Source organism: Cuculus canorus, chromosome 19 (assembly GCF_017976375.1).
Source record: "Cuculus canorus isolate bCucCan1 chromosome 19, bCucCan1.pri, whole genome shotgun sequence".
In the NCBI taxonomy this organism is placed as follows: Eukaryota; Metazoa; Chordata; class Aves; order Cuculiformes; family Cuculidae; genus Cuculus; species Cuculus canorus.
This window is the reverse complement of record NC_071419.1, coordinates 3,120,757-3,140,762: the sequence shown is the minus strand read 5'-3', so window position 1 is coordinate 3,140,762 and position 20,006 is coordinate 3,120,757. Positions and strand designations below refer to the sequence as shown.

Genomic DNA, 20,006 nt, shown 5'->3' with positions numbered 1-20,006 from the left:
CTGCACCGTGCCTGTCCCGGGTTGCCTGGGGGGGTGGGGGGTGCCCCGTGGCTGTCCCGGGTTGCTCAGGGGGGGCTGCCCCGGGGGTGCCCGTTGGCTACAGGGGGGGTTCTGCCCCGGCTGTGCCCGCGGGGGCTGCCCGGAGCCTGCACCCCCCTCCCCGCCGCAGCAGGGCCCCCGGGCGGCTGGAAGGGGTCTCCCAGCGGCGGCCCCCGGGCTGGGCAGGGAGGAGCGTCCCGGCCCGTCCCGTCCCATCCCGCCCCGCGCCGGCCCGTCCCGCCCCCCCGGCCCGCGGCGCTGAGCATCGGCGGGAGGCGCCGGGAGTCGCTGCGCTCGGCGCTGGGGCGCGGTGTGCTCGGGGCTCTGTACCGGGACCGGCCCGGCTCGGCCGAGGCCCCGCGGATCTATGCGGCTGTGAGCGGCGTGGAGCAGAGCGGGGATGGAGCGGCTGCTGGCGCACGGGCTCCTGGTGCTCCTGCTGCCCGCCCTGACGCGAGGTGAGGGCCGCCCCGCAACAAGTTTGTCGAGAGAGGCGCAGCGAGGGGCCGGGGGAGCCGCGAGCAGCCGAGCCGCAGCCCCGGGGATCGGGGTGCGGGGGACACGTGGGAACCGGGGCCGTGGGATGACCGGGAACCGGGCTGAGCTCCCACGAGACCACCGGAGCTCGGTGCTGCGCTGGGAGCGGAGCTCGGGGGACCCGGGACCCGGGATGGATGTCCTGAGACCAGAGCTCGGGGGAACCGGGACTTGGGGGCTACGGGATGCTTGGGAACCGGGCGCAGCTCCCGCGGCGGAAACAGGAGCTCGGTGCCCCCCGGGGGAACCGGGACCCGGGATGCGCTGGGGCTGGAGTTAGTTGCCTCCGGGGGAATCGGGCTTCGGGATGCGCTGGGACCGGGCTCGGCTCCCGCGGGGCAACCGGGACCGGAACCTCGCGGGGAATGGGACTCGGTGAAACGGAGGGGGCTGAGAGGGGGGCTTGAGGCCGCCGGGAACGGAGCTCGGTACCGGGGGATGCAATTGGCAACTGCCCTTACTGCCGTCGGGGGACCGGAGCTCGGTACCGGGAGGTGCAATGGGCAACTGCGTTTGCTGCCGTCGGGGCGTCCGGAGCTCGGTACCGGGGGCCGTCGGAGGGCACCGGGGCTCGGTACCGGGAACGGTCGGAGGGCACCGGGGCTCAGTACCGGGGGCCGTCGGAAGGCACCGGGGCTCGGTACCGGGAACGGTCGGAGGGCATCGGGGCTCAGTACCGGGGGCCGTCGGAAGGCACCGGGGCTCGGTACCGGGAACGGTCGGAGGGCACCGGGGCTCACTACCGAGGGCCGTCGGAAGGCACCGGGGCTCGGTACCGGGGGAGTGCAGGGAGCAACAGCTCTTGCTGCCATCGGAGGGCCCCGGGGCTCGGTACCGGAGGGGTGCGCAGCGGCCGCGTTGCCGCCTGTTGTTCCGCGAGAGCTTTTGACCGTTTTGCGATTTTTTTTCTCGGTTTCCCGTTTCTTGAAAGCCAGCCGGGGGCCGTCCGCCCCCCCCCCCCCAAACCCCTCCCTCCCCTCCCTCCCAGGGCGTCGGGTCCGTCTGCTTCAATGCAAAGCGCTGAGCGATTGTCTGCGATGGGGGGAAAAGACCCCTCAAAGCGTCCGGAGCGGCGGGGCGGAGCGGGGAGCAGCCCGCCCCGGGGGAGGAGGGGGTGATGCCCCCCTGCTCGCCTCGAGGAGCCTCCGCGGGAGCAGGAGTGTCCTGGGAAGATTCTGCGAAGGGAAGGCAGCGGAGGTGCCTTCATCCCGCTCCGCGTTGGCTTCGCGGAGCCAAAGTTTGCAGAAAGTTGTGCGTGGGCGGAGTGGTCCCCAGCATCCCACTCCATCCCCGTGGGACAGGCGGGGTTGGGGGTTAGAGGGATGTTCCTGGGGTGCGTGGGGCTCAGAACAGTCTGGGAGAAAAGTTTGATTGTGGCAGCACGAAGCTGTAGTCGTTCGACATGAAACCACTCTGGCTGCACACGCGCGTGTGGCAGAACCAGTTACCATGAAGAGCAAGAGGGACAGAGAAGGGGAAGAGTGAGCCAAGGTGGAAATCGGAAGCGATTCTGGTACTTTCAGCGAGTTGCTGCGGTAGCTGAGCAGAATTTGGCTCTGGGGGACAGACAATGAAACCTTTACTCATAGCGAGTTGAGATGGGCGACTCATTTCATTACTGAGTTAATGGTAACTAATGGGCCCTCGGGCGGATGTTTCTTCCCAAATGGCATTTGTCACTCAAGGGCCTGATCTGGGGTTTCTCTCCGTCAGCCCTCCCGCTGGAGAAGGCAGAGCCTACCCTGAAGCCCACCCTGAGTTTATTTTTAGGTGAGCCTCTTGCTGCTGGGGCCACGCGGTGCCTGCCGGCTTCCATCAGCCTGCAGGGCTGCACCCCCCATCGGACCATGCTGCGCAGGGATGGGGCTCTCCAGGGGTCTCAGCGAGCCCGTCCGTCCCCGGTCCAGATGATGCTAGAGGATGCAGCCCCCCTCCTACCACCCAAGACCTGCACTGTGGCTAACATTTTCCTTCTGTTTGCAGGTTTACGGTGCACGCAGCTTGCCGAATCCTGCCTCAATGGGGGCAAATGTGAAACTCTTCTCAACGGGACGGAGGTGTGCCAGTAAGTATGGAGGAGCCAGAGGATTTTCATCTTCCCCTCAACCAAAGTATTGACATGCATGTTGACTTTGCTTTGAAGGCTCTGGATTTAATAGGGCAAGATGCGTGCTCTTTCCTTGAGTGGCAAGAATAACCTGCTTGCGTAGGAGTCGCCGCAAGTTTAGCAGGATCAGGCTTTGTTCCTGGCTGGGTGGAAAAACATGGGCAAAGGGCCATGTTTTGCTGGTGTTAACATATGCGGACTGCCCTGCTGATGGAGTGGAAGGCAGGGCCAGCCCGTGGCACTCGTTGGACCGGTGGGCAGCGAGGGAGGCTGTCTGTCTGGCTGTCTCTCTTCTTCCAGCTGCTCCCTCCTGGCCCTGAAGCGTTGCCTTTCAGCCTCTTGCACCTCGGCAGTTTGTGGTGCAGCGTCCTGTCCTGTCTTCCAGCTTTTCCCTCCTGTGCCCCAAAGCGTTGCCTTTCAGTCCCTCGCACCCTGGCAGTTCGTGCTGCGGTGTCCAGTGCAATAAACATTCAAGGGAGGTTTTGTGGTGTGGCTCTGGCTGCTGGAGCTGCCCCGCTGATATCCGTGGGTCTGCGGGTCATCGCTTGAGGGAGCAGGGCCACCTCCTCCCATAGCCCTACCGGCACGGTGCCAAGCTGCGGTCCAGCCCGGCATTCCTGGCGAGACCTGGCACCCGGGCAGGAGCTTTCTCCAAGCCAATTGTGGGGAAACGGATGTGTAAAAGCGTTGGGACTCTTTGAAGGACCAACCGACCCACCGCAGCGATGGCCGATTCACTCCAGGCTCCCAGGGAACAATAACCAAGAGAAATGAATAAGACTCCAGCTCCCTTTTAAAAACTATTCCATAAAAGAAATGTGAATGGGCAAGGCTGTTTTCCGGCCAGGTTTCCCCTCTGCCTGTCGAACGCGGCCTGAGCGGAGAGCAGGCGGGGAGACGTTCCCACCCACCCCAAATTTCCAAATAGGAAGTCCTCAGCGGAGGAACCTGAAGGCATTTCCAATCCCAACCTGTTGAATGGCAGTTTCCCTTGACAATGTGTGTTGCTTTTTGCAAATCCGCCTGGGTGCCGTTACTCTGCCCAGTAGCCGGGCACCTCCCGCCCCCTTCTCCAAGCTGAGCCCCTCAACCCTTTGGTGCAAATAAATCAGCAAATCAATCAGGCACATGAGCAATTTAATGGACAAAGGCTGGGTCCCTTTGTGAGCCACTAATGAATGCACGCCACTTTTTTTTGCACAGAAGCCCTTACCAACGCTTGACGCTCTAAATCTTGTTTTCTTTCATTCAAAGAGCGACAGCTGGGATTCGGTCGAAATTCGGCAGCTATTGTTAAGGAAGGCAGATTAATGCTGTGTGACTAATCATGTATGGCTTCCCAGAATGCCCAACCCTCCACCCCCTCCCCAACCTTACACCCCTCCTTTTCCTTGTGGTCATTCTTCCCTTTTTTTCTTAAGTCTCTGCAGCTCCTGATTTACATTTCATGTGCAGATGGTGATGGAATCTAATTAGATCTGATGTGTGCGAGCTCTATTTGGAGGAGAAGCCTCCAAAGTAGGCTTGGGGTGGGGCTTTTTAAGAGAAAAAAATTAACTTTAAAGAACTTCTTCGTTGCTAGCTGTGAATAACCACCTCCCTCTTGGCTGCAGACGCTGGGATGGCTTTGCGAGTGCGTGCGAGTTATTTATGTAGGAGACCAAGGTGTGTGCTCTCGGTGTGTGAAAGCACTTGTCCCGTGCAGGGGACGCTCCATGGGCGATGGGGGCAGATATTGGAGACACTGCCAGGCTGGAGGAGGTGCAACTTTCCAAGGTATCTGATAGCAGCTCGCAAAACCCTGGGTTTTTTTTTTTTCACTTGTTTGAATATCTCTTTACGAGGAGTTTTGCTTCCAAGCTTCTTAAACAAAGCAGAGCCAAGAACACAGATACCAGACGCAGAAAAGCTTGGCACTGCCCTTTGGCGCCTGCGTGAAATGCACCATTTTGGCTGCTGGCCACATCTCCGCTCGGCCTGGCACTTAACAAAGTTTGGCCATAAAGCCCCATTGTGCTGCCCCCACAAATCCAATTAGAAAGTAGAGTGAAATAAATAGCGTACGAGGGAGACGCTACTCCAGCGGACAAGCGCCCCGGCGTTTGTGGCGGGAGAGAGCTCGTTGGGTTACATGAAGACGACTCTGATAACACCAAAACTGAGTTATCAGCCCCGTTACGGAAAGGGAATCGCCGGTGTGAGACGAGGAGCTTTCTCCACCTTTATTATTTGACAGTGATAGTTTGTAAAACCTAAGGTGCCTTATCTTGCTTGTCCCTTTGCCAGGCAGTCCGGGGCACGCAGGGCTTTAATTGAATGGAGAGGGCTGAGCATTTGATGGGCTGGAGGGCTCGCGACAGAAGCGGCCTAATTAAGCAGCCTTTGGAGCTCTTTTCCATCTTGGCAGAGGTAGTCAGGTCTTTCAGTGCTGGAAAAGCAGCAGAGTTTTGTGCATCTTGTGCTGGAGGTGTGGTGAGTTTTCGTCTTATGCGTGGCACTTGCGCCAGATCTGGAGCTTTCAAAGGTCCGACGATGGCTGCTGTGGTGTTGCAGCATGGTTTCAGGGCACCAGGGAATTGTGGCTTTCCAGAAAAGGCACTCGCCTTTGACGAAGGCATTTTCCCAGGCAAAATGAGGAGATTTTCCAAGAGGTCGTTTTGACTTCTAGTGATAGCTCCTAATTAGACTGTTGGATAACTGTAGTTTTGACTGGCATCCCTGCGAATGAGCGGGGCCGGTTTTAGATTGCTGTGCCATGTGACATTTATTCCCAGGACCTCCCTTGCTCCGATAGTTAAAAGCAGATGGCATGAAAGGGGGCTGAGTTTCAAACCGTGCTCCACCAGTCTTTCACCATTAAAGTCGGAGGAACTGCGTCTGGGTTGTCGTACTCTTACCCAGAGAAGCCAAAGAGACGGCGAAGGAAAAGAATAAGTTAAATTAATCACTAGGCTCGTGCTGAAAAGGGGGAAAAGTCGGTTTGCTAAAGTACTTCCTCTGTTTATGAATCAGCATGGCGTTGTAGTTCAGCCGGGGCGATGGCTCCTGTGCTGGTGCCTGTTGCCACCACCAGCTTCCACAGGCAGTGGGCCAGAAACCTAGGAAGAAACGTTCAGAGGGAGACCATAGCTGGAAGAGGTGATTATTTTAGCTCAAAACTCTTTCCGAAGACAACCAGGAAGACAGAGGAGTGATCTGAGCCTCACAGCTCTCTCTGTGCCCTTCAAGTTATTCAACTGCTCAGTCATTGTTATCTCATTGTAAAGGGCGGAAGTTTCCTTCTGGTTTGGTTTTTCTCATGTGCTTTAACCCAACGTTATTGCCATGAAATAATAACAAAGAAAAAATGCAGTCTCCGTGCTGGAGAGGAAGAGGGTGGAGTGTTGAACAATCAACCAGAGGAAGCTCTTAAAGAAGTAGACGAGCGTGATTCAGCCATGTTGAGAACTCTTGATGGCTCTTTTTTGAGTCTGATCTCATTCTCGGAAAGAACAAGGTGGAAATGGGTAAGAGGGTAGATTAAAAATACAAAAGCGTCACCTGTTGTGAATTCCAATGGAAGAGAAATGTAGCTGAGAAGCCCAGCTGGTGAGGTCACTGGGATGGCAGCAGGAGGTTTTAGGTCTTTTCTAGAAGAATCTCTGTTTACATCTCTCTGCAAGGCGTCTTGATGGTTATCAGTTGTCTCAGGTGGTCCCACTGACTCCTGATAACTTGCCCTGAGATATTAGTGGTTGGGTTGAGGGCTTTTTTGCTTGATTTTTCTCTTGGGTGTGATGGCCAGAGTAGTGCATTTGGGCCCAGGCCGGCAAGGGTCATGCTCAGGACGTGTGTCGATAGGCCCCTCAGCAGTACCTGTGGCACAGGGACAAGCAGGAGAGGTGGGGTAATGCTTGCTGAGATGAAGTTGCTCAGAGGCTCCCTGGGATCCAGAGGAGATAAGGTTTTTGCAGTGGCCGTCATCGCTTGAGATCAGAGAGTCTGTCCCCCACCACGTACTTGCAACTGTTGTGTGATCCCAGTGTGATGCAGTGTATGGGACTCTGCTCGGTGGACAGCTTCGTCGTGCACAGTATATTTTATTCCACCAAAATCTCTGACTTGCTGTCTTCCTACCTGCTGGAAGCCACAATACATCCATTTGTTCCAGCTGATGCTACACCCCCTGGTCTCAGCTCCAGGGCTGTTATGGTTTATTGTATGTAGTATGAAGGAGACATGCGTGGTCATTGCAAGGCCAAGCTATTCCCCAATTAACGGCTTGGATAACATAATCAGCAGGCAGTTAGCAAGTTTTAAAATAACATTGTTTGGAAATTAACCTGCTCTTTCCAGGCCCCAAGGTGTGCTGACCCTCGTTTTGCTCGTGTTGGTAGGTGTCCCAAGTGGTAACGGCATGTGTACATGAGTGGAATGTGAAATTTATAGAGCACCAGAGTGTTTAACAAGGGAGTAGCCTCGGGGTGCAGTTACCAAGAGCTGGTAAGCTCTGGATCTGGATGGAGACTTCTCTGTGGTTACCATGTCATCAAATTCCAGATGGAGGTTTTAGACCTTGTGTTGGGGCTGTGGAGTTGAAGAGCCTCTGGGATACAACTTAACCCCCCCGGGAAAGCAGACCTGTAGTGGGGTGTCAGTTTGAGTTCTGCCTCCATCCCGGGAGCTGAAAAGGTGTTCGGGGTCTGCCTGCTCCACTTGGGACTGCAGGTGCATGGCTTTGTGTCCCACTATCCCAGAGGATTGCTCGGCTCCTGCTGCCGCCCGGGATGGAGCAGCACTGTGAGGCACTTGGGCTGCTCACTCACTGCACCCCAAGCCCGTCTCGTGCTGACCTCCTGCAGCTCTTTGCTTAGGGGGTCAGGATTAGAAAGGCCATCAGGCTGGGTGGTTTGGGGCAATTCCAGTGCTTTATGATTCCATGGGCGATTCCTTGGTGCTTTCATCTCATTGCATGCTCTTGGCATGCAGCGCTGAGCCTCAGTGCCTGGAGAGATGATGCTCCAGCCAACCAGCCCAGCAGCTGTGCTGAAATCCCACAAACCCCTGACACCGCCTTCCTGCGTGGTACCCTCATGAGCCCATATTTGCTGTGGGGAGGAGACATCCCGGCTTTCCCAGTCCATCCATCCGCAGAAGGGCTCCATCCTGCAGTGCCAGGCTCCTTGGAGCATTCAGGAGCAGAGATGTGAGGGTCAGGGCTTTGGCACCGCCGGCGTCAGGGTTGCAGAGCAGGGGCTCTGAAGGGCTGAGGAAGCCCCAGTTGTACTTAGTAGCGCAACTCTCTTTGCACATCTGTCAGATGCGATGTTGGGAAGTCCTTGCAGCCCTCCACCAGGTCTCAGTGACACTGGACCATGGCAGCTCCCACCTGCCCGCTTGGAGAGCCCCGGGGCAGATAGGGATGCCCACCTGGAGACACTCCAGTCTTTACTTTGGCACCTGAGTCTTGCTGGTAGAGCAGCTCACTGCTGTTTTCAGCTGTTCCTCTGGCCAAGGTGTGACGGTGCCCATTCAGACTTGTGTGCCCTTGTCTGGACTCTGCCTTCCTCGGTGCACGGCAGCACCTGGACCCATTGCAGCACCTCTGTCTACTGCTCTAGTGTGTGTTTGGTGGACCAGGTCACCTTGTCCTCTTGAGGCAAGTGCCTCACGAGCAGGGGTTGGTGGTTCAGGGCAGCATTGAGGTTTCCACGTACATCAAGCGAGGTCTGCTTGGTGCCTCAGTTTCCTTCCGTGTGCTGTTGCTTATCTGAATATCAAAACCTGTCTTGGTGTGAGACAGAGCAGCACGACCTGCCAGGCGCATCCTGGCTTGGGGAGGTGAAGGATGTAATGGAGGTACCCGTTAGTAAACGCAGCGCTCAGTGCAAGAAGTGCAGGATCACGACCACGATTAAAGCGTGTGTGAGGGCTTGGGGGATGCTTGGCTGGGCCATATGGGGAGCTGTGCTCCAGAACAGGAGAAAATATTATCAGTTGGAAGGGACCTACAATGATCATCTGGCTCAACCGATGGAGCAGCACCCTGCCCGGCACCCCGAGTGCAGCAGGGTTCATGCTGTGCTCATGGCCTGTGATGTCCCACATCTTTGTCTTCAAAAAGGCTGTTGGGAATGTGATGCCAGTGAGCTGTGAGTGGTGTACGCTCTGAGTGTCATAGAATCATGGAATGGTTTGGGTTGGAAGGGACCTCAAAGCCCATCCAGTCCCAATCCCTGCCGTGGGCAGGGACACCTCCGACTGGATCAGAGGCTCCAAACCCCACCCGACCTGGCCTGGAACCCCTCGAGGGATGGGGCAGCCACCACTGCTCTGGGCAACCCGGGCCAGTGTCTCAAAGGCACACAAAGTGTCCTTCCCTTGTAATTAATGTCTACTTCAAGCTCTCACTCATCACGTCCTCCCCTTCCCCCACAGCAACCTGGAGTTAATATTGGAAAAGTCAGTTAAACAGTTAATGTTTAGGCGCTGGTTATTAGGCTCTTGCACATTTCCAGCAAGGGGAGCGGGGTTGCATTTTAATGGGAAACTTTCACGCTCAGTCAAGTTGCAAAAATTTATTTGCGCAGAAGTCATTTTCTTTTAACAAGTTTTCACCCTAATTCCCTTCCCCAAAATCTGAATTTAATGGTATTTATATGGGAAATGGATTTATTAAGTTTTAATGATGCTATAACCTTGCACTTATTTAATAGAGGGGGCGCCCTGCAGGCAGGCGGCTTTGTGGTGGTGGGCTGGGAGGGCTGGGTGCCGGGAGAAGCACCGATGGGATGCAGAGCCTCTTGCTTTGGGCTTGATCTTAGCCCAGCGTAGCTGAGAGCGGCGGTGCCAGGCTTTGCTTGGACCTCCAGGGCTGTGCAGGATCAGTCCCAGGCTTGGGCTGCAGGGATGAGCTTTGCCTCCTGCTGCCGATTCCTCCTCATTCTCTGTGGCTCCAGGCGCCATGTGATACTACCTGTGTCCACCACAACTGCCCCCAGGAGGAGCAATGAAAGGAGCTATTGGCGCTTCACTTTGTCACCTGCTCTGTCTCATGTCCCCTTGCTGAGAGAGCTGGGGTCTAGAGGGCGATGGGGACCCTGAGGACCTTACACTGCCCACAGGCAACGTTGCTTGGGGGGTTGAGTGTTTGTGAGCATGCAGAGGTTTATTTTATGATGGGAATGATCTACTGTTGATGAGCAACTGTGGAGGAGACCATGTGCTCGCCCACCGGTGCGTCCTTGCACAGGAGGATCAGAAAAAGACCCTCCCAAAGGCACTCATGACTGGTTAACCATGGAATAGCTCCTCTCCTAGGATCATGGAATTGTTAAGGTTGGAAAAGACACCTGAGATCATTGAGTCCAGCCATCAGCCCAACACCACCGTGCCTACTAAACCATGTCCCCAAGTGCCACATCTACAAGATTTTTGAACTCCTCCAGGGATGGAAACTCCACCACTGCCCTGGGCAGCCCCTGCCAGTGCTTCACCATTCTTTCAGTGAAGACGTTTTTCTTAACATCCAATCTAAACCTCCCCTGGCACAACTTGAGGCCATTTCCTCTCGTCCTATTGCTTGTTCACTAGACAAGAGACCAACACCCACCTCGCTACGACTTCCTTGTAGGCAGTCATGGAGAGCAATGAGGTCTCCCTTCAGCCTCCTCTTCTCCAGGCTGAACAATCTCTTGGAGCAGGTGGTGGAATGTTCCTCGACAGCGGGATGCGCAGCACCGCCAGCTCCCGCCTTCGCACCCACCGGAGTCCCGCGCGCCAGCATCGGGGCGGGCTGGGAGAGTGACCCCGCGGGGAGCAGCCCAGGAGGAGGGGGGCCTCTTCCCGGCCCCCAGCCCCTATTAAAATGTTAGACACAGACCTCTGAGTCAAAAGGCAGGGCGACAGACGGCCCTTTCACAGGGCCTGCTGCTCCCCACAAAAGCGGGGTTTCCAGGGGAGGGGGGCAGGAATGCGGGCTGCGGCCGGAGGGCAGAGCCGCCACCATTGTCCCCACTCCCTCGGCGAGGGCGTCATGTTGACACAGGGATTTCTGCCGGCAAAAGGTGTCGGAGGCAGAGTCTTTCCTCCCTCTCCCACCGTTTCCTTGGTTAAACTCTGCAGCAACAGAAATCCTGGGATACGGATCCCCATTATCAGAGGTGCTCTGCATCCCTCAGGCTGTGGTTTCCCAAGGGGTGAGGTTTTTGTTGCTGATTACTATTTTTGGGAGTTCTGCTTTGCTTGCGAAGAAAAACCAACACCTTCCTGGCTGTGAAGTTGGAAGGGCTGAATCCATCGCTGTTGGGTCGTTGACTGCTCACCATCCCACCAGAACAGCTCCGTCATGGGTTGCTTTGGCTTTTGGTGGAGTTTGTGCTACAGGGGCACCCGTGTGCCCTGCAAAATCCCCCTCTCCTCCTGTTTATAAATATCAGAGCTAAATATAGCTTGTTTAAACTCCTGGTAGCTGTTCAGATCCTAATCTTGGGGTTTATGTTCAGGATTAGAAGAGCGGGATGGCGGGGTCACGCGTGTCCCATGTGGGAGTTTTCCATATTAGGCTCTCGGGCAGCGCGGGGTTTGAAGGGGGAAAGGAGAAAAAAAATAAGAGAGTTCATCATAGCTTAGTGAGATGGTGATACCAGAGCTCCCGGGAGCATGGATTTGCCCTGCGAAGGCAGGAGGGTGAGGAGCGCTGTGTCCAGCGTGGCTGAAAATGGGCGTTTACCCCAAAATGGGAGAGCGGCTTTGGGCGCCACCAGTGCTGGGGTGGGGAGTGGTCTACGAGTTGGAAATCTCCCCCGAATTCTGACTTTGCCTTCTTCTGGCTTTAAGAATGAAGTATTTTGAAAGCAAAAACATTTACAATTGAAAATTCAGAACAGGGATCAGTTGTGGGTGCTCTGGAATGCCACAGATGCCCCACGGAGGAAAAGAGGCAGGTACCTCATGGTGTCAAACAGGGACACCAGTCACCAGTGTGGGACCTGGGACCAGAGTGGGCAGTGGGACCATTAGCCAGGCTTCACCGAGGATGTGTTCTCTGGATATCCTCTGCTGGAGGCGCTTCCTTCATGGTCACCCCATAAATGGGCTCCTCCAAGAGAAGGAGCAGGGACCGGGATGCGCTGGGAGAGCGCAGGTCAGCCCGCTCCATCAAACAAAGGGGTTATGTGGATTTAGACCGGTAGAGGATATAAAAACCTGAGGGGGAGACAAAAATATTTCATAGCAGCCATTGTTGAGGGTGGGAACGAGGCGAGTTTTGTCTTGGTCTCTTCCTTCAACATCTTTCATGTTTATTGTGAATGAAGCTGCATTGAAAAGCAGCTCCTTCCCAGGTAGCCAGATACCACCCGGGAATAGCCTGGCCACTTTGCTTAGTAATGGGATTATATTGTTTTTCAGTACAATGGGAACTTTGATTCCCAAACTGTCCTGACTAATGTCTGCTTAAGAAACAAAGCCATTTATTTTCTCTCTCCCCTCCACGCTGGTTGGAGGAACCGGGCTCTAGCAGGTTTTTCCCCACTCCCGTCTATGAGTATATCCAGCTTTGGGAATTCCTTTAGTTTCTCTTCAGATGAAAGTCTGGGTCTTTAAATCTCAATTAGATGGCTTGGGCTAGGTCAAAAATGAAATGGAACGAAAAAAAAAAAACACATCAAAGACTTTGCGTTGCAGTTTGCTTTCTTTAATTAAACAAGACTGGAGATCTGCTCTTGCTTTATTAACCTAATGTCACTCGCAGGAACTTGCTGCTTTTCAACCACCCTCCCTGGGTGAAACTCTGCTCTTTTTCCCAGGCTGGTGTCCCAGAGTGTTTAATAAAACAGGGCCTGGATGGGACTTCATTAAAAAAACCACCAGTTTGGTCTAGCGCTGGGTTTTGGTGTTGGGAGCCGTGTCGTGACTGCGGGAGGTGTTTGTGGGGCCGTGCTGGCGCTGGGGGAGCGCGTTGGGCTGGTGGGAGCTTTGAGGTGTGTCACCTGGCAAGGGGAAGACAGAAAGCTCTGCCTTCTCTCTTTGGAGCCCTTGTGAAGTCCTTGATTTCTAGTCTTCATCTCCCTGCATCCATCTTCCTTCTGTTGGCTCCAGGGGTGCTGCACCACCCTGAGTTGGTGATGCCAGGATAGAAGCTGAGCAGGAGATGGGACCAGAGCACAGGGTGCCAAGCTCTGCTTTCCCAGCAGGACTGTTTTCCAGGCCTGTCTGCCTTCCCCAAGCTACGGATCGTGCCCCCGCGCTCAGTGAGGTGTTTCTGAGGCACATTGGCACTGCTGAGAAGCCGTCCCGTTCAGTCGTACGCACCTGCGGTCCCTGATAATGCTCCGTGCAGGAGCACAGGAGGGGCTCGTAGGGAGGCAGCGGAATGAGATGGAATGGGAAGATGGAGTAAGAGGCAGATCTCGTCTCTTGCTGACGTGGAAATGTATCCCCAAGCACCATCGCTTTCTCTGGTCATATTGGAGCTGGGGAAGATCAGGGTCCCCCAGGCTGGCACCAGGCAAACGTGTCTTAGGGGGAAGGGTGTAACTTCAGGAGAAAGCTGAGGTGTTGCTTCCAGGCTGTGCCAGGCGGGAAGCCACTGGCACAACTGGAAAAGTGACTCTTGTGCACGGACGCCTGATGGAAAGCAAGCTCAACGCCCCGGGTCTGCAGCTGCTGGAGCTGCGCAGGAAGGAGGTGTGAGAGCAGGCAGTTGTGGTTCCCGTTCGTCAGCCTGAGGATGACGGTTATCCCGAGAGGTGTGGGGACGATGGAGTTGTACCACTGCTCTGCAGCTGGAAGCAGCGTGCAGTGGCCGTGGTCCTGCGTGCAGCTGAGGGACACTCTCCTGCTGGTTATTGCTCCTTCCCTCAGCTGTTGCTAGCAAACATGTGGAATCCGAGTGTTGGCCACTTGCTTCGCTCCGCGCGGTCTGGACCACACTGGTACTGGTGCCCACTTGGTCACACAGGGCAGTTGGTGGTGCAGAGGGCTCTGTGGGTGTGATGGTCCCTCGGAGGGGACTCTGCACCACGCAAGGTCACGGTCGTGGTTTCTGAACCACCTCTTCTCTAGGGTGGCTCTGCCAGGGGCACGGAGTTGCGGGGACGGCAGCTCGTCAGGGATGTCTGCATCACACCACGGGTACCGTGGAGCAGAGAGCAGCATCTGCCCCAGCCCAGCCTGCACCCAGGGCCTGGGTTTGCCGCTACCCCGGAGGCAGCGGGGGCTCTCCTGGCCCCATTGGTCTCGAGTGCCCCCAAAATGAGGGTTGAGTAAAGGCCCTCCCCTCCTCAGCTTTCCCACGGTGATTGTACCTTGGGGAAAACAACCGCGGCCGTTTATGCTTCCAGCAGATGGGGTGAGGAAGAGGTTATGTGATAGCAGCGCCGATAAGAGGCAGCCTGGACGCGGGGCTGGCGGCTGGGATGGGGCTCCCTGCCAGCCCCCCGACCCCCAGCAGCGAGGGGCTGCTCTCCGGACCCTTCCCCGCGCAGGGTCGGGATGGGGCACAGCCCCTGCCTACGTGGTGGCCATGCTTCAGCTCACATCTGGGTTTCATTTTTAAGCTGAAAGAGGGGAGTTTGAGATGAGATCTTAGGCAGAAATGTTTTCCAGTGAGGGTGGGGAGGCCCTGGCCCAGGTTGCCCAGAGAAGCTGTGGCTGCCCCATCCCTGGAGGGGTTCAAGGCCAGGTTGGATGGGGCTTGGAGCAACCGAGCCAGTGGGAGGTGTCCCTGCCCATGGCAGGGGTTGGAACTAGATGAGCTTTGATGTCTCCTCTGACCGAAACCATTCTATGAATCTATGATTCATTTAACTTATTGGTTTATTTTCTGCATTTTAAGCTCAAGGTGGGGTTTACCTCCAGCCCTGCCATGGTCTCAGCCCCGTGGAGGGATGCCCTGGGACCAGGCAGGAGGGCGATGCACACTGGGCTTCTGCTGAGACCCCAGCGTCCAGAGCATCCCCCGCACACCCAGCCCCTCTTAAACACCTCCTGGCCCCCAGACTGCACTTGCGCAAGGCTGATGTATCCCGAATTTGAACAAAGCCCCCGTGCTGCCGTGCGGGAGCTGTGCCGTGCCGGGGTGGGCTGCGGGAGCGCCTGGGTGTCATCTGTGCTGGTCGTGGCAGATGGCAGCTTAGCGCGGAAAGGAAAACAGCAAAACTCTTGAATTAGTCTTGGGTCAGAGGTCACAGAAACATCTGCCTCGGGATGCTTTCAGTGCCCGCATTGCTGCGGAGGGGACAAAACCTGTTGCTGGTGGGTTGGACAAAAAGCCTCGCGCGCTGCAAGCGAGGAGGGAGGAAACAAAGGGCTGGCGGTGTGCATGGATCCGCACGCATGGAGAACCCAGACTGGCATCCCTGCTCTTCCAGCACAGCTTGTAGGTGCTGGAAGATGCGGTATTTGGGCAAGCACACATGTAATGCAAAGCTAGGGCAGCAGCTCTCGGTGATTCTCTGGTGTTTCTGCAGCTCATTCATGCTTTTGATTCCGTGATGTGCCGAGCTTTTCTGGAGCCTCACTGGAATAACTGCACCTCTGGGTGCTCATTTGTATCTTGTCAAGGATGTATAGCAGACACAACAACTGCACGTGCCCACGCTGAGCAGATCCAGATCTGGCCTGGGCTCAGCGCTGGGAGCGGGGTAGGAATTTGGGGCCGCTGTTCCCATTCCCAGGCCATCCCCTGGGACTCTCTGTCTGACCTTGGACAAGGCCTTCTCCATCACTCTTCGCATCGCTCATGAATCTTGCTGGAGATTTATGGGTTGGGAGCTCGGTGCATTATTAATTGTGCCTCCTCGCTCGGAGCAGTTTGCACTCTGGGCGCTCGCTCGGGGCCAGGGCGGAGGGGGAAGACGCGTCGCAGCCCAGTGTCGTGGGAATCCAGCCCCCAGCCTCTGCCTGACCCCCCAAAACAAAAAGCCACTGGCACAGACCAGAGCCCCAGACGCTCAGGATGGGGACCAGCTGCTGCATTGCTCTCCCCTGTCCTGCCTGGTGCTTAGGTGACAGCCCCAGTCCCTGGGTTTGATCGTGTAGAATATCCTAGAAGTGAAGAGAGTGGTGAGACCATCACCCTTGCCTTGTGCCAGTGCGGTGGTGGGAACGGGGGCATTGTACATCGGGGTGAGGCTCGGTTGTCACCAGGTTTGGGGTGCCATCGCCTGCTGGTACCATCCAAAACCTCAGAGTGGGTTGTGGCTGCAGTGTTTGATGCCTCTTCAGCATGAGGGAGGCTCTACTGAGTCAATGGAAACGTTTCTTAGCTGTGTGCTCAGGGGAACAAGAGGCACCAGTATTTTTAGCCTGTGTCAGGAACAGGGCAACGCGGGAGTGCAGCCACGCTGGCCTCTCCAAGGGGTTTCGTGGAGGATCTTCAGGATCCCAGGGATCTCAGCCACCTTTTGTTGCCCCAAAGCTGGTTTCTGATGGACCTTCTGAGCTGTTTTGATCCCGGAGCACCTGCCCTGTCCTCTGCCAGCACATATATCTGTAATTAAAGCATAGCTTTAATGTCTCTTATGCTAATATCCATAAGCTGCTTGGGGTTTGGTTTGGGTAGGCATTGCTTGGGAAATGCCAAAGGAAAAACCACAGGGTGATGTTCGCCTGGCTGAGCCTGCAGGGACGTCGCAGCCTCCACGTCTGCTCTCCTGGGAGCACTGATGCCACCGCCCACTGGTATTTTTTTTCCAGAAAATGCAGCTTTGCTCCCTGGGCTGAACTTCAGGAGTGGTTTCTATCCACTGGCGAAGTAGATGGATGTATGATGAGGTTGCAGCACGGCTGGGAGCTGAACCTGGCTTTGCTGAATCCAGCCTTTCCAGACCTAGGAGAGCTGAAAAATAACTACATCTTGGGGTGGCCTTGTTCTTCACCTGTTTTTTGATCTCTTGCTTTGCATGCGAGGTTTGTCTCCAGGCTTTCCTCTGCAGCCAGGACTCTAAAGCAGTTGCGGTTGTCGGGCTTTAAAATGCAGCTTGAGAGGCTCCAGCTGTGAGTGAGCTCCAGGACTTGTGCGGGGAGGAAACCTCAGAATTCATCTCCTGGCTTCGGTCTGGAGCCTTGCTTTAGAAGTTGCAGTTTCAAACGTGGACAGGAGGAGCATTTAGAGATGATGCAGGAGCAGTGTCGGAAGCTGCCTGTGGGCGCATCCCTGGTGCTGCCGTGTGTGAGCGGAGGAGCGGCTGCTCTCCTCGTTTCGTGCTCTTGCTGGGCAGCAATATCGCTGTCGCGACAGTGATATCCCTGCTGTCAGAGACCTCTTGTTTTGACACCTTGAAAAGCAACCGAGATGACTGTTGGGAGGAGTTTGAGGGAGCTCCCTGCGCCAGGAGCAGGTGTGATGGGTATGTGAGGGCTGTCCTCATCCCTGCCATGACTGGGGATGTCATTTGGGACTCGCCAGGTGTTTGCCGTGGCTCTGTGCTGCACAGCTCTGCTCTGTGCTATGCAGATGCCTCTCTGGGTTATAGGAGGGGCAATACTGGATTTTAAGGGGGCGTGCGTTGCTTTTTTCTGTAGCGTCGCTTCACCGGCGCTTCTCAGCAGGAAATACACATCTTGCAGGGAGAAGCGTGACATGCAACCATGCACCCTGGTTGCTCGTGCCCATCACTCAGCTCAGCCCCTTCTGGCTGGAGTAGACCTGTGCCAAGCCCTTTCCTGGCATCTGCCACACCCCCCGACTCGCTTCTTGAGCCGATTGCATCCGTAAAACAGCTCTTCAAACAAACAAATAGGAAGCCTTTAAAAAAAATTTTGCAAACTCTATGAAGCTTGAGGGATTTCCTGAAGCAAAGGCCTGGAAAGCACCCAGGCAGCCCAGCTGGGCGCGGGGCATCCCCCAGCCCAGGCACTGCCAGCAGCCCCAAACCCCCCGTGCCTTCAGGCAGGGGCTCCCCTGCCCCTCAGGGAGGTTCCTGCAATCACTAATTAACCTGCTGGCTAATAACCATGCCTAAACTCAGGCTGGGCTCTGCTCCGGCTTCCCATCCATGAGCTCAAACCACCTTCTGCCTGTGCTTCAATGAGAAATGGCCCGAAAACTAATTGGGTGGGAGGGCTTTCGGCTCCGCACCCTTCTCCCTGGCCTCATTTAAGCCCTGTGGCATGGGAACCACAATCCCAGCGGCCACTTGGCTCAGCCTGGGATGCAGAGCATCGCGTCCCAATGCCTTGTGCCCACAGCAGCGCTGTGGCAAAGGAACCCCAACGCTAATGATCACCCCAGTGGTCACCCAGCTCAGCCTGGGATGCAGAGCATCACCTCCAAGTCCCAGCTGCCCCCGGCAGCACTGCTCCTTGGCTTCATTTAAACTCCATGGCATGGAAACACCAGTCCCAATGATCACCCCAGTGGTCACCCAGCTCAGCCCAGGACGCAGAGCATTGCCTCGCAGTCCTGGCTGCCTGTGGTGCCATGAGTTAAAGCCTGCGCCACGGTGATTCCCTCGCCCTCGGGAGTTCCCGCGCTGCTCCCAGAGCTCTTTGTCCAGCATCAGTTTTGTTGTTTTTCTTATTCCTTTTTGGATTGGGTTGGTGGGTTTTTTTTCCGCCTTTTCCTCCCATTGGAGAATCTCGTGATGCTTCCCTGTCCGCCAGCCGCCGCGAGAGCCCGGAGGATTGTTTTAAGAAAAAAAGTGTGTGTGGTGCGGGGAGGCGAGGGAGAGTGGTGCTCTTAACAGATGACTGCACACTTGAGCGGTTTGCCGGCGGCGTGCCTGTGCCGGCTGCCCAGCCCCGCACAATGGCCCCTCTCAGGCGGCCGTGGCCCCAGCCCCTCGCATTCCCCCGCGCGGGGCCGCAGCGCAGCCACCCAGAAGCGCCGTCACCCCACGGCCGTGGCGCCCTAGGCTTGGAGCCACCGGCGAGCCAGGCATCGGGCGCGGGCGCCGGCAGCTGCTCTGCCTCATTAGGATGCACACCTGCTCCCCGCCGCCCTTTGTGTGCCGAGCAGATGCCCTGATTTATTATTATACACATTTTCTTTTTCATTTGGCCTGGATAATGCCGTCTCATTAACTCAAAATGTCTCCGAATCCTGACAAATTCTCACACAATCCCCAACAATGAAATCAGAATTGGGTTAAAAAAAAAAAAGAAAAAAAAAGTAGGGGAAGAGGAGAGGAGAGGAGAGGGGGCTGCCAGCGCAGCGCGGCAAAGGGTGGCAGCTCCTGGCTGGGGCCAGCAGAGCGTGGGGTTTGCTGGCTGTGCTTCACCGGAGGAGCCCCACATCCTTGGTTTGGGGGTTGCGGGCTGGTGGGGTTTGTGAGTGGATGCTTGACTCTGTAGCCATGGGGCTGCAGTGTTCCCTGCTCACTCCAGAGGCTGCCTGATTTGGGAGCTATGCATGATGCTCAGGGATGTTGGAGGGTGATGCATGATGCTCGGGGATGCTGGAGGGCCATGCATGATGCTCGGGGATGCTGGAGGGCCATGCATGACGCTCAGGGATGTTGGAGGGCCATGCATGATGCCCAGGGATGCTGGAGGGCCATGCATGACGCTCAGGGATGTTGGAGGGCCATGCATGATGCTCAGGATGTTTGAGGGCCATGCATGAGGCTTAGGCATGCTGGAGGTCCATACATGAGGCTTAGGGATGCAGGGTTCAGCCAGCTCTGGTGGCGGTGGCTGCAGCACATGGTGAGTACCCCGAGCCCCAGCCTGCCCAAGCACAGCAGGGAGCAGGGTCCCCAAGTGCCCAGGCACTGTTGTCTTCCCTGGGCATCACCTCCTGCAGTGATTCTCTTGTTCCAAGCTCTTGGCAATGCATGCGAGCGCCCCCAGATTTATTTCTGCTCCCAAGGCCTTCGAGAGCAGCAGGCAGCCCAGCTCTGCTGCGGTGGCATTGCCATCGCGGTGTGGGACAGCAGCGTGCTGGCGTCGCCTCAATCCTCCCATACCCTGCTCGCGACAGCTGCTCGATGCAGCCCAGCCAGGGCAGAAAATCCCCCTCTAGAAGCAGTGAAATGTGAGCAGAGCTGGTTGGGAACAAAGCACACAGCATCTCATATTGCAGAGGCGATGCAAGAGGTGCTGCACGGCAGGGTTTGTGCTGGGGAGGTGCTGAAGATCCAGTGGGCCCAGGATCTTCGGCGAATGTTGGATGTCCTTGATCCCTCTGTGCACAGCTTTGCTCTGTTCTCCCGTTCCTCAGGGGCAGCTCCTGCCTCTGCAGGGTCCTTTGCCGGCCCTGCGTCCTCACCAGGATTTGCCCTTGTGTTGGGTCCCCACCACCTGCCCTGGTCTTGCAGCAGGCAGTTGCTCCAGCCCTGTCGGCCAACGGTGACAGATGGCTGAGCCGGTGGCTGCGTCGGGGGGCCTTTTCTCAGGG

The 20,006-nt window shown here is 56.3% G+C and overlaps 1 protein-coding gene across 2 annotated transcripts in view; it reads left to right on the top strand.

Moving 5' to 3' along the window:
- The first annotated feature begins 294 nt into the window (after positions 1–294).
- The window catches only part of NOTCH1 (notch receptor 1), a 45,271-nt gene continuing 25,559 nt past the window's right edge, over positions 295–20,006 (top strand). For both annotated transcript variants that reach the window (XM_054084060.1, XM_054084059.1), the window contains exons 1-2: positions 295–497; positions 2,560–2,641. In XM_054084060.1, coding sequence (XP_053940035.1) covers positions 440–497; positions 2,560–2,641 — 140 coding nt within the window. In that variant the 5' untranslated portion in view covers positions 295–439. The remainder of the gene's footprint in view (positions 498–2,559; positions 2,642–20,006) is intronic.